Genomic DNA, 13879 nt, shown 5'->3' with positions numbered 1-13879 from the left:
TTCAAGGCCAGGTTGGACAGAGCCTTGGGTGAGATGATTTAGTGTGAGTTGTCCCTGCCTATGGCAGGGGGGTTGGAACTAGATGATCTTAAGGTCCTTTCCAACCCTAACTATTCTATGATTCTATCAAGCTGTATTTCTGCAAGTGCAAGGCTTTGGGCTCCTGGATTAAAGGATTCCTTTGCCTATTTTGTTGCATTGATACCCCAGAAAGAATGTACCAGTTCTGATGAGCAAAAGCTAGAAGTAAAGTTAGAATTCTATTGCGACAATAAGTAGTAATTTTCTTTTCTATTTTTCCCCAACATTTCAGATGCAAGTTGATTTAATGAATACTTAATGGAAGTATTAATAAGTTTTCAGTATCCTGCAGAGCTTTGAAATTAAACTCTTACATTATTACCAGGTTGCATCACTAAACATATGAAACAGAATGTCTTTTCTGTCTTGATTAAACCTTGGATTTGAAGTTGGATGTAGAGGGAAGCTGTCCTTTACAAAGCCCCCTGTTTGTATTCATCTCTGAAGAGAAGGCAGTAGCCACACATGTACATTTTTCTGCTTTAGCTTTTTCAGTGTGGATCCTCAGCTCCAAAAAAGAGTTGAAAAGTGTAATTTTAAAAGAAAATTAAAAATACAATTAATAGTTAACTTTGTAATATATAATATATATCTAATTATATATAATTAGATAATTATAAAATCATATATATAATATATGTAATCAGAGACACCTAACCTACTTTACAGCATGTGAAATACACACTAAAAAGCTTCTTATTAAGTTTTTTTGGTTCCCAAGTTCAAGAAATTGATGGCAGCTGTAGCAAGGTTTTCATAGGCAGGATGGCCTTTAAGGCAGTGAGGTTGTCCTGTGCTTTTAAAACTATCTATAATATAAGTAACGTGTCGAATTCACATTTTTATTATGTTACTTGTTATACTACTTAATATAAGTATTTATCTTGAGAAGATGGAGTTCGTTTTGGTTTGATTTCTCATTTTATCACCTTGTTGCTGAAACCCTCTTGTCAGTAATAGAATTTAAGCAAGTAGATCTTACCTTTAGAAGAAACCCTTGACATTGGATACGGAGCCACTTAGGAAAAATGTAGCAAGCCAAGGATGAGAAGTGCAGCAAGGCTTTCTTGCTCTTAATACCCAGAATCAGAGCTTGTTCCCACTTCTGCTCCTGCACCGTTGCTCTTGCATCCACTTGTTTTTGTTTGTGTTCTTTGTGCTTTTTAAGTAGGGATGTTTTGTGTGATCACTGAAAATTTACCAAGTAGAAAAACAGATTGCAGGTTTTTGTACTTGCCTAAAATGTGTAGGAGAAGAAACTTTTATAAATCTCGTAGATAAACTCTTCTTACAAAATACAGTTCCTTACATAGAGCTGAAAACAAGGGTTTCTGCTTGATTTTTGGATTGGCTGTTTTAAGTGAACCAGTGTTACTCCTTGTTGCTGTTCTTAGATGATGGCATGAAGAGTTGATGATGCTATGCTCAACTTTCAATATTTTTAGAAAATCATAATTTGAAATGTATTCATTTTGGAAAAGTAAAAACTTCTCATTTCTTTTCAGCAAAAGCACCTTGAAATTGAAAGGACTACAAAATGGGTGAAGATGCTGAAAAGCTGGGAAAAATACAAAAACAGTGACAAGGTAAAGTTATGTGTGCTTTTTTCATTAGCTGTCACATCTGAATGAATGTATAACCTTAAATTAGATTCTCTGTTTATGAGATCTGGAAAAAAAGGCCTGCAACACCCCACACTGAAAGCGAAAAGCTTTCTATTTTTCCAAAATGCAGTAATACATAATAACCCAACAAAACTGGTAGTCAAATGCAAGGAATTTCTAAGGGCAATAATGCGTGGGCTCTCTTAACATATTAATGGTGATAATTCTGTGCTGCACTGCTTTGTGCTTGGACTGTGGGAACTGGGATCACACAGCACAGAATCATAGAATGGTTTGGGTTGGAAAGGACCTTAAGCTCATCCAGTTCCAACCCCCCTGCCACGGTCAAGGACACCTCACACCAGACCATGTTGCCCAAGGCTGTGTCCAGTCTGGCCTTGAGCACTGCCAGGGATGGAGCATTTACCACTGCTTTGGGCAACCTGTTCCAGTGCCTCAGCACCATCACAGGGAAGAACTTCTTCCTTAGATCTAACCTGAACTTCTGCTGTTGCATTTTGAACCCATCACCCCTTGGCCTGTCACTACAGTCCCTAATGAAGAGTCTCTCTCCAGCATCCTTGTAGCCCCCTTCAGACACTGGCAGCTGCTCTGAGATCTCCATGCAGCCTTCTCTTCTCCAGGCTGAACAGCCCCAACTTCCTCAGCCTGTTTTCATACAGAAGGAGGTGCTCCAGTCCCCTGATCATCCTTGTGGCCTCCTCTGGACTTGTTCCAACAGTTCCATGTCCTCCTTATGTTGAGGACACCAGAACTGCAGACGGTGCTGCAAGTGTTCATGTCTGCAAACTAATCTGGGGAGCATAAGAAGTGTCAGACCTGCTTGTGTTGTCTTGCAGAGAGCTGGAAGTTGTGTTTGATTTAGGCTTTGAGAACGTGAAAGAGTTAAAAATTGAAAAGAGGGACCACCTTTAAATGAGTATAGTTGAGGTCTTCAGGAGTCATAAATCCCCTTTCAAGGGTTTTGAATTTTAACTTTACCTTTTCTTTATTCCTTTATATTAATGATTAATGTTCAAATTTACTGTTACTCCTTTGAGTTGGTGATGGTATCTTACTAAGATCTACGAGGCCTTTTATTACTGATCTTCTCTTCTACGGTTTCCAACTTTCTGCCCTCTTATTTTCCTCCTTTTTTGCATCCCAGGTTTACTGGAGGGCCTAGGACAGGTTGCAGCATGGATCAGTGAAAACCACCTTGAGTAACTCTCCAAGTAACATGTTGTAACATGGGGCATATAATTTAAATTTCTATATATAGAGAGATATTTAAATTATCATGCTTGCCAGCACAGATATATTAGGATATCTCAAGATACCTGGTTATTTTGTTAAAAGGAGAGTTGTACTGAGTAATGTAGAGGGTAAAAAGTACAGGAAGCCATTCCGTGTCCTGTCCCCTTTGGGATAAATCTGGTTTAAATGTGAATAATATGCAACTCAGCATTCATCATCTTCAAAAGAAGTGGAGTTTTTTTGTTGATGCTATAACTGGAATCTGTTTGTGAATAGGACATTTTAGACCTTGGTGGGCTTTTTTATTCTGAAATCAAATGAAAGAACTGAAATCTGCAGGCAGCTACTTAACAATGCCCAGCAGTGCTACAGCAGTTCTTGACTTTTAGAAACAAAACAGAAAAAGAGTAAAGTGATTTTTCCATGGGAATTTTAAGGAGGTGAATTACCCATTAATAATAATCCTTAAATTGCTTTGGGGATTTTTAGTTACAAAAGTATTTTTATGTTGTTCAGAGAACAAATAGTGGTCTGAGGGTAATGGTGAACAGTGGGTTATGTTAGGTATGCCATTAAGTGCTAAGTGCTCTTACTTGCTTTAAAAGCTAGGCATTTTCATGTGAAGAAGTTATTTGCTGAAGTTATAGTCTTGGCCATCTTAAAATTATGGAGGCGTTTCAGCTGGGAAGAAGCTTGCTGGAGAGGCTGCATTCCCAACACTGTTCTGGGAAGGTTTTTGTAAGTGTTCGTGTGGCCATTTGGGGGATAACGCACACAGAACATGAGGTTGCAAAGTTCAAATTCCTCTTCTCCTCAATAGGGCTTAAAACTTGCATTTTCTGATGGGGTTTCTGTTGGTATTTTCTGATGCTGCTGATCCACCTGTATTTTGCTGAGGACTGGAGGTCAGCTGTTACATCCTAGGTTACTCCTGGATGACTGGCCTGCAGCGTGAGCTTACTCACTTACTAGCCTTTTGTTTTAGTAAGTTATCTGTGCACAGTAGAAAACTTTAAAGGGAGAAATTGAGACCACAATGCTTGTTAGCCTGATAAGCAGGGAACTGAGCTACTACAGTTCAGGTAGAGGAAGAGATTTACGCGCCATGTCCCCTACTCCTTAGGGGGAGTACCTTAGACCAGTAGCTACATCTTGCTCTTTGCTTCTGTTAAAAATACCAAAGCCAGTGGTGGTTGTTTTTCAGGGTCTAACTAAGAAGTTAGCAAATTCCTTTCCTTAAAATATCAAGTGAATGCATGAAAAAGCATAAGATGTTTCCTAATTTTTTATCATAATCCTTCTTTCTGTCCCATCAGCTCCTCTGGGAGGAGAAGCTTGAGGTCAGAACACTTGTGGCTTTGTTTTACTGTGGCGACTGTGTGATTTTGAAGACCAAGTATGTTCCCACGTCAAAGAGATGATAAAAAAGCCTGTGTTACAGCTACTTTGTTTGTACAGAGAATGTTAAATACATCTTTCAGGGGACACAATAGCTACGTGTTGTCTGAGCAGTAGAGGTCTTCCTCGTCAGCCATGGGTGACGTCAGTCCATGATACACTGACTTAACTCAATAATCCTCTATTCACCAAGCATGCAGAAGGTATAGCGGGTCAGCTGAGCCGAAAGAGTTTCAGTTGATGTAACAAATTATAGGCTGAACTATAAATAGTGGCAGGAATAATTCAGTATGTTCGTGAAGGGGATGAACTGTGCTTGAGGCTAGGAAAAATTCCCACTGATTGTTGAACACTGGTGGTGCACACAAGTCTTTAAAAACAAGGGTGTTTTCCCTGTTCCTTCTCACATCTGGTGTGGTAAGTGAACTAGAACATGCAGAGTAAAGAATCAGCCTCCTCGCAGGGGAAGGTCAGACATTATTTGTCACTGCTGTGTATGGAAAACGAGGTGTTATTCTCAGGATTGTACAAAACGCACAGATCAAGACAGTTTTGATCTGAAAGTTTGTTGGAAGAATGCACCAGCTTTCCATGCTCACCTTCTTGAAGCACAGAAGTGGTCGTTGCACAAACAGTTCCTGACTCCTGCTTTCAGCTGACACTGGCATGGTTTCTGTGCAGTTAGATTGCGCCTGAAATCAGCAGTGGTTAGAAACAGCACTGAAGGGAACACTGCAGCAATACTGTTGTAAGGTTATAGATTATAATTGTAGTGATGGCTTGGTTTTGGAGAATGGAATACTTGAGAGATAATTGTGTTCCTAACAAGAGAGCGAGGGAGAGTCAGAGAAGGTGGTGGTCCCAGGGATAGGGCAGGTTATGTACAAAGTATAGGAGTTAAGACTTCATACATACAACAGAGAGTTTTGGCTTGAAGAAATCTGTTCATACTGTACACATACTGTAAGTGAATCCATACATTTGATGACATTATGCTTAATTGCAAACTACAGTTTTCATTTAATACTCTTGCAGAGCTGCCTGTAGGCTGCGTCCCTACTTTTTCTGTCATAACTTCACAGGGAGAATTAATGAAAAAACATAAACACGCTGATGTGTGTGTGCATATGGGATGCTTCAGTTTACATCCCCCCTGATCCTTATTGCAGAATACCTGAAGAGGGGAGTACCAGGAGCTTCACACTCTTTCCCCATTAGAGCTTCTGAGCTTAAACCTAATTAAAGAAAAGGGGTGTTGGTAATAGCTCAACCACTTCCCCATTCTTTTCAGTATCTCCTACAGTGGGAGGTTCTTCATTCTTCCAGTCCCTGCCTTGGCCTGCCTCCCTGTGGAGCGTTTGCTTGCTACCTTCAGAGAAGGCCCATATTTCCCCTAGTCTTCATTTTACCACTGACATACATGTAGAAGCTTTTCTTACTGCTCTTGACATCCCTGGCCAGCTTTAAGTCTACCAGGGCTTTAGCTTTCATATCCAGATCCCTGGCTGCTCAGACAATTTATTCTGTTCCTCTCAGGCTACCTGTCCTTGCTTCCACCCTCGGTGGGCTTCCTTTTTGTGTTGGAGTTTGTCCAGGAGCTCCTTGTTCATCCAGCCAGGCCTTCTGGTGCTTTTGCCTGACTTCTTTGTGTCTAAAACTCCTTGATTCCTGTATGATTATTTCGGCATCTTTTTAGTAGGGTCATCATGATTCTTACAGACACTACTCTCTGAAGTAACTGCCCTTGTGTCTTTGTATGATTCATATTTGTCAAAACAGAGCTTTCATCTCTCTATCAGCCCTTTCTCATGCAGGGAGTGTCACAGAGCAACAAAGTTTGTGTTCCACTGTGGTCTTTCTCTAGTTTATGCTTTTATTTTGTATTTGTATTTTACTGCTTAACAATCCAGGGTACAATCAACCAGACAGTAAATGCTTCCTGGCTTAGTATGATCATAACTTTCAGGAAAGATTAAATAGAACTGTTAGATGTTATATTCCCATTTGAGTCTTTCCATCGAGGCGTTTCCATCTTTCACTGACTGCCTTCATCTGTCTGTGATTGAAGTTGTCTAAATTGAGAGGGAAAGGAAGAAGAGAGACAATCAGGGTAACTGCAATTTCCAGCTGCTCTGGCATTCACACAGAATATAATAATCAAGTCTCCACTTAGTCTGGAGTCTGAACACAAAGCCTTAATGAAGAGTCCTCTTGGCATTCCTGAGATTTTTCTGAATGGGATGGAGCAACTCTTGTATTTGCACATCTTCTTTGTTTTATGCAACCCACAGAAGGTGAAGAACCTCTAAAGGCAGCAACCTTTGTAGATATACTTTCTTTTCATTATAAGTATACTTTCTTGTGAGCTTCAGATTTTAATTCTTTTTGAGGTGGCAGAGTCCCTCTGGTGCTTGTGCTTCCTAACATAACTGAGAAAGTCATACTTTCAAGAAAACCAGTTTTACATCTTGCAGCAGTAGGAATGCCAATTCCTACTCTTCACACTGTGTGATAGTGGCCTCATTTCCTGTCCAGGAACTTGTTTGGACTTCTGCAAAGCGCTCAACACTGCCCCACACAACATCCTTGTCTTTAAATTGCGGAGACATCAATTTGATGGATGGACCACTCGGTGGATAAAGAACTGGCTGGATGGCCGCACACAAAGAGTTGTGGTCAATGGCTCAGTGTCCGGCTGGAGACCAGTAACGAGTGGTGTCCCTCAGGGATCGGTGCTGGGACCGGTCTTGTTCACCATCTTTGTCGCTGACATGGACAGTGGGATTGAGTGCGCCCTCAGCAAGTTTGCCGATGACACCGAGCTGTGTGGTTCGGTTGATACCCTGGAGGGAAGGAATGCCATCCAGAGGGACCTCGACACGCTTGTGAGGTGGGCTGATGCCAACCTCATGAGGTTTAACCATGCCAAGTGCAAGGTCCTACACCTGGGTCAGAGCAATCCCAGGCACAGCTACAGGTTGGGCAGAGAAGAGATTCAGAGCAGCCCTGCAGAGAAGGACTTGGGGGTGTTGGTCAATGAGAAAATGAACATGAGCCGTCTTCAGTGTGCACTCGCAGCCCAGAAAGCAACCGTATCCTGGCCTGCATCCAAAGGAGCGTGACCAGCAGGTCGAAGGAGGTGATCCTGCCCCTCTGCTCTGCTCTTGTGAGACCTCACCTGGAGCATTGTGTGCAGTTCTGGTGTCCTCAACATAAAAAGGACATGGAACTGTTGGAACAAGTCCAGAGAAGGCCACGAGGATGATCAGGGGACTGGAGCACCTCCTGTATGAAGACAGGCTGAGGAAGTTGGGGCTGTTCAGGCTGGAGAAGAGAAGGCTGCATGGAGACCTCATAGCAGCCTTCCAGTGTCTGAAGGGGGCCTATAGGGATGCTGGGGTGGGACTCTTCATTAGGGACTGTAGTGATAGGACAAGGGGTAACAGGTTAAAACTTAAACAGGGGGAGTTTAGATTGGATATAAGGAAGAAATTCTTTCCTGTGAGGGTGGTGAGGCCCTGGAATGGGTTGCCCAGGGAGGTTGTGAATGCTCCATCCCTGTTGGTGTTCAAGGCCAGGTTGGACAGAGCCTTGGGTGCCATGGTTTAGTGTGAGGTGTCCCTGCCCATGGCAGGGGGGTTGGAACTAGATGATACTTTCCAGCCCTAGCTGTTCTATGATTCTAATGTAACTTGCTGAATTTTCTACTTCTTCATTATTAATTCAGAGTGAGTAATTATAAATTCAGAAGAATAGATTCTGGTTCTGCAATTGTATAGACCCAAGCCAGCATTTCTCAACATATTTTGAACCTTATATTACTTAAGGAAATAAAAGACAGCAGAGGGCAGCATTCTTGTACTTACAGTAAGGATACTCGGCTAATAGTTTGCTCATTTATAATGTTTTTAACTGGCTGGTGACTGAATGATGAACAGAAAGGAGTGTTGCTGTCATGTATCGGTCCCCATCTCCTCCCCCCAGTTCCCAGAACACAGTGCAGCCGTGTCATTTTCACAAAATCCCAGAATCACGCAGCATCACAGGATGGTTGGGGTTGGAAGGGACCTCCAGAAGCCATCTCGTCCAGCCCCTTCTCAAGCAGGGCCACCTGACCTCCCAAAATACTAATGTAGAGCAGGAGTTGGCTTGAGAATTTATTTTTCATAGAATCCCAGACTGGTTTGGGTCGGAAGGGACCTTAAAGCTCCTCCAGTTCCAACCCCTGCCACAGGCAGGGACACCTTCTACTGGACCAGATTGCCCCAGACCCCCTCCAACCTGGTCTTCAACCAGTTCTCCTCATTAACAGCCTTATGGTTGTTGGAGATGTTTGAAAACGAGTTACAAAATCATAATTAACTGGCAGAAATGTTTGCTATCCAGGTACACTGTTGTTGTACCATGGATCTGAGTAATTAAGCTACATGTCAATGGGAACATAGAATCATAGAATAGTTTGGGTTGGAAAGGACCTTAAGATCATCTAGTTGCAACCCCCCTCCAGTGGGCAGGATCTAAAACTACATTTATTCAGAATTCAGATTTGGTTTATGCTGCTTTCCAGGAGACAGGAATGTCTTCTCACGATGACTCCACTGAGATTGGTATCGCTTGGCTTTCAAAAGGCAGAATTATCCTCTTTCTCACAAGCAGTTATCCTTGTGTCTGGTTTGACACACGCTGAAATTCTCTGTGTGAGCTGAAGCTTGGATATGCATCTGTAGAGAAGGGTGCTTTGTCGCACTGTAGTTGTTCTTTATCCTTACAGAACAAACTGTACTGACTTACCTGTGTTCACTCTAGAAGTCTTGCTCCTTTAGCATTTCTAATAATATTGAAGCAGCAGAATTTTCCCTGAATCATCCCAGTTACTTTGTAGATAGCTTCCAGGATTGCTGCTGCACTTACTCAAGTTTATAATATTCATTTGAAAAGGTGACAGGAAAAAAAAGTTCTAACCTTACTTGTGTAAGAGTTACATATTCTAAATTCCACACAGGAATCTTTGCTGGCAGTAAAGGCACCTTCAAAGATCTGATCTATCCCAAACAGCAGGAGGCAATGTTCATTAATGTTCCAAAAGTGGTGTGTGAAACACATGATAAAGGAAAAAGGATCCTATCTCTATTTTGACATTTCTTTAAAAATATCTCTGATGGTACAAACACAACTTTTATAAATGTTACAAGGAAGTAATACCTTTGTCAACTGACATTTTGAAGGTCTAGCTTTCCTTGTAGATTAAATGCAAAGAACAAATTGTTTGGGAGGGGTTGTGTGTCTTTTGTTCTTTTAAGTCTAATTGTTTCCCTGTGCCATCATGAAAGTAATGGTAATACCAGAACTTTGGAAAAGTTTGTTTTCTTTCTTAGAGTTCTCTGTTTTTCCTTTTCTTAAACCTAGAATCGTAGAATGACAGATTGATTTGGGTTGGAAGGGACCTTAAAGCTCATCCAGTTCCAACTGCTGCCACAGGCAGGGACACCTTCCACTAGAGCAGCTTGCTCCAAGCCCGTGTCCAACCTGGCCTTGAACACTGCCAGGGATGGGGCAGCCACAGCTTCTCTGGGCACCCTGTGCCAGCGCCTCAGCACCCTCATAGGAAAGAACTTCTTCCTAATACCTAAACTAAATCTGCCCTCTTTCATCTTGAAGCCATTCTTTTCTTGTCCTGTCACTACATGCCATTGTCAAAAGCTCCTCTCCAGCTTCCTTGTCAGCCCTTTTAGGCACTGGAGCTGCTGTAAGGTCTCCCTGGAGCCTTCTCTTCTCCAGGCTGAGAAACCCAACCTCTCTCAGCCTACCTCCAGAGCAGAGCTTCTCCAGCCCTCGGAGCATCTCTGTGGGCTTCCTCTGGACTTTTTTTTGAAAGAAGATCCCCTGGCCATGTCTCCTGAAAGATGAGAATGTTACTTGGCATGTTTTTAGAAGTACTTGGATTCAGTTGCCCTGAGGCTTTGCTTATCTTGAGTCTCTCCTGACTGTGTAAAGCCAAGTCTTTAGACATCTCCTCCACCTTCCTCTGTTTAGAGGCTCTTCATGCACCTAAGTGCTGCAGCGCAGAGATACAAATCAGAGTAGAACTGAGGAAGAGAGTTGTCAGTGCTCCTGATAAGCCCAGTAAGAACCAAACCAGTGAATGGGAGTGCCAGAGCAGCAGCATGTCAGAGGCAAGACTCATAGTTTATATAACACCTCTAGTTACACACAGGTACTCAGTTATCCCCTTATGACCCATTTTTAATTCAAGTTTTATGTGTCAGAACAGAATATGTTGGGAATGGGGAATTTCTTTTTCTGTTTCACAGCTAAGAATTGCATGGAGCATTTGTAGATTGTGCTGTGTTTCAGCTACACTTTCTACAGCTATCTTTTATACCTTGTGCTTGTGGAAATGTTTTAATATGTATTTAAAAACCTGATAGTTGAGAAATATGATCTAGAATCTGTTAACTTTAGAATTGGCATCTCTTGGGGTTTTTGGTGGTCTCAGGTTTGGTTGGTGGCCATACCTACATTTCAGCACACTGTTTTAAATCAAATTCAAAATCAGTTATGCTTTTGTTTTTTTTTCCTCTTTTACTGGTAATCTTTAAAGCTTTGTGGTATCGCTGACTGCCTTTTGCTGTTGCCATTAATAGTTTGTAGCTACAGCCAGTTATCTGTGGCTTGTCCTGAAATACTGTGTTCCAAAAAACCTGATTTTTTGGGTCCGAGTTACAAAATTTGGAGTAGTCTTTTCAATATTTGTAAATAAGTGCTTCTCAGCAGAGGTGGTACAATTGTGATTGTATCAAATTTGATTGCTTCTACATGAGAAAGCCCTGGCTCCTAAGCTTAAACTGCACAGAATGATGTGTTGGTCTGTGTGTCCATTTCTTTCTATGTCCCATATAATGCCACTGGATGCTTCAATCCCTCAAAAGGCAGAGAACACTTTGTCCCTAGCAGATCATCTCTTTGCTAGGACAATTGATATACTTGTATTTCTCTCTCTTGCGTGTTATGTGTCACTTTTCCTTTATTCAGGCCATTGTAGATTTTACTGCATTTACATTTGTTTGGTTTTTTTATTTTTACAGTTTCATAGCAGAATTTATAAAGGAATCCCACAGCAGTTCAGAGGGCAAGTCTGGTCTTTACTACTCGACATCCCTAAAATGAAAGAAGAAATGAACGACTTCTATAATGTGAGTTTGTAGGTTTTCCACTTAATACTAATCAAAAAATGCTAGGTACTAAGAATACCGGCTTTATTAAGCTTTTATTGTTGTGTGATGTTAAAAGAAAAAGAAAGGATAAGAAATTGTGTTGAAATTTACTGTGTGTTTTAGCTAGGAAAAAGCCTACTTACTGAACAGCACTTTTCCAGCTGATTTTCTGCAATTCATAGAATTAATTTGATCTTCTTTCCATTTCTTTTCCCATCCTCAAGCACTTGCAAAACCCCTTCTAAAAGCAAAGTAAAACAAAATAAGAAAACCCAACCCTGTCCCAGTAAGAAAAGAGAAACCTCCGAATCTGCAGCTCTTTGAGAAAGGTCCATTAAGGAAGTGCCTTGTTAGCTGAGGTCCAGTGAGAAGAGTTCAGTATTCTGAGGGGATGGAGGTTGGTGCCTTAATCTTGTAAAGGCCAGAACAAGCTGGCTATCTTTCTACCATCTCATCTGCAAGTGAAGCTTAGATATCCGTTACAAAGCACTGTCTGGTTACTTAATTGTATTCTCAGAGGTGCAAGTCGTGACACGCTGTTAACTCCACCAAATTCTACAGGCATAAATTGACCACTTAAGTGTATCTCCTACTTAGAATATAAAGAAAATAATCTGTTACCCCTCTGTCCCCATCCTTACCCCGATTCAGCAACCTCTCAATTACTGTGGTCATGTTTCTCTAAGTTTTTCTCTAATAACTACTTTTTCTGTCAGTGTGAATACAGCTGATGGCCATCAGAGCTCAATTTCAGACCCAAGAGTGGAGAATAAGGTTCATGTGCAGGCTAGTAAGTTAGGCAGAAGGGGATTAAAGCCCTTAAAAGTCTGTCTTTTCCTCATTGTGTGTCTGCTGAAGGATTACAGGGAGAGTTTAGCTAACAGAAAGGTCATTTAATATTGTAGAGTGTTTAAATTAAAGCAGGAATTTAACTGTTCACTGCCTTTTAAAGAAGTAACATCCAGAGTTACAAGGAAATGCATTTCTTGTCTGGCTTTGGCATTTTCTTTTGGAGCTGAGACTCTGGGTCTGAGTAGCCAAGGGATCTTGTACAGTCATGAAAGAAGATTGATGTTGGTATTGTGTTATCTGAATTTTGGTATCTGTAATCTTCCTTTTAAGAGATTTCTCTCTCTTTAGTCTGACAGGCTGCTCTTTGACTAGTGTATTTTGTTAACTTCATAAGTAAGATTAGTAGCAGATCCAAGAGAGGTAAAACAGAGTTCATGCTGAATGATGTAGTTGTGGGATAGAATACTGAATAAAACCAGAAACATTTTAAAATAGGTGAATTCATCATCAGAAATGATTAATGCCATCTAGTGCTCAATGTAAAGCAAAGAAGTGTTTGTAGTTCAAATAGAGAAGTAGAAAGAGTTTATTTCATATTATTCTAGCTTGTTTATTTGCAGTAAGCTCATTTTACTGCTCTCCATTTTTACCATTTCCTAAAGTTGGTTCAGTGATTTACAAGTCATTCCCGATAGGTCTGAAGCTTCTGGTTGTATTCATCAGACTGAATGAATGTCACTGTTCCCTGCTTGATCCCTTGTTTTTCTTAGTTTTGGCATTTCTTAGTTGGGTTTTAATTAGTTTTGGTTTTGAATCTTTGTTTTTTTTCAACCAGAATGTGTAGAACCTCAGCTGTTAGATTGTCAGTGGTATTCTCTAATAATGCCTATGAAGATGTAATGTTTTGAAAATACCATGTTGAATCCAGTTAGAAGTATCTGGCAAACTCAACTTTTGGGACAGATATGAGAACGAATGAGGGTATGGCAAGAGAAGATTATTGTAAGTGCAAAATATAAGGTGGCAATCTAACCTGTTCAGGCTTCCTAAGTATTCAATTGCAAAATTGGATTTACTTATAAAATGTTAAAGCAAGTGCTAAAGTAGAGGTATTCTACAACTGAATTAGATTAAAACAGAAAGACAGAGGAAATGACTAGAGAAATGTCCATTATCTATACTTAGATAATAACTGGTAGTTCTGTAGCTATTACTTCTGCTTAGAGAAAAAGGCAGGAAAAGTATGAAAACCACACTAAATCATTTGCTAAAAGTGTGGTCTGGAGCACTTGCATCTTAGGTTCCTGTGCCTGAGTAGTGAAATGCACTTTGTCTTTCTCCAGTGATGTCCCTACCTGAGAAATGGCAATTAGAAATATGAAGTGCTGAAACACAGCTTCGAATGTAGGTAGTGAATGGTGTGCCACAAAAATGTGTATTATGGGCTTGGTCTTCTTACATCTATACTGTGTGAATTCTGACTCCACAGAACCTGTATATATGTATTTTGGAAGTTAAAACTCTTACTCTGGG

At 40.9% G+C, this 13879-nt stretch overlaps 1 protein-coding gene across 1 annotated transcript in view; it reads left to right on the top strand.

The window, feature by feature from the left end:
- Positions 1–13879, top strand: part of USP6NL (USP6 N-terminal like) — a 98575-nt gene that overhangs the window by 56363 nt on the left and 28333 nt on the right. The window contains 2 exon segments of the mRNA XM_061468610.1: positions 1587–1667; positions 11426–11533. Of these exon segments, the coding sequence (XP_061324594.1) occupies positions 1587–1667; positions 11426–11533 (189 nt within the window).

The sequence above is a fragment of the Pezoporus flaviventris genome, unplaced genomic scaffold (genome assembly GCF_033815535.1).
Source record: "Pezoporus flaviventris isolate CSIRO_AGI_PZ_B2104156 unplaced genomic scaffold, CSIRO_AGI_Pfla_v1 ptg000049l, whole genome shotgun sequence".
NCBI lineage: Eukaryota > Metazoa > Chordata > Aves > Psittaciformes > Psittacidae > Pezoporus > Pezoporus flaviventris.
Note: the sequence above shows the minus strand (reverse complement) of the source record. Positions and strands in the feature narration are given on the sequence as shown.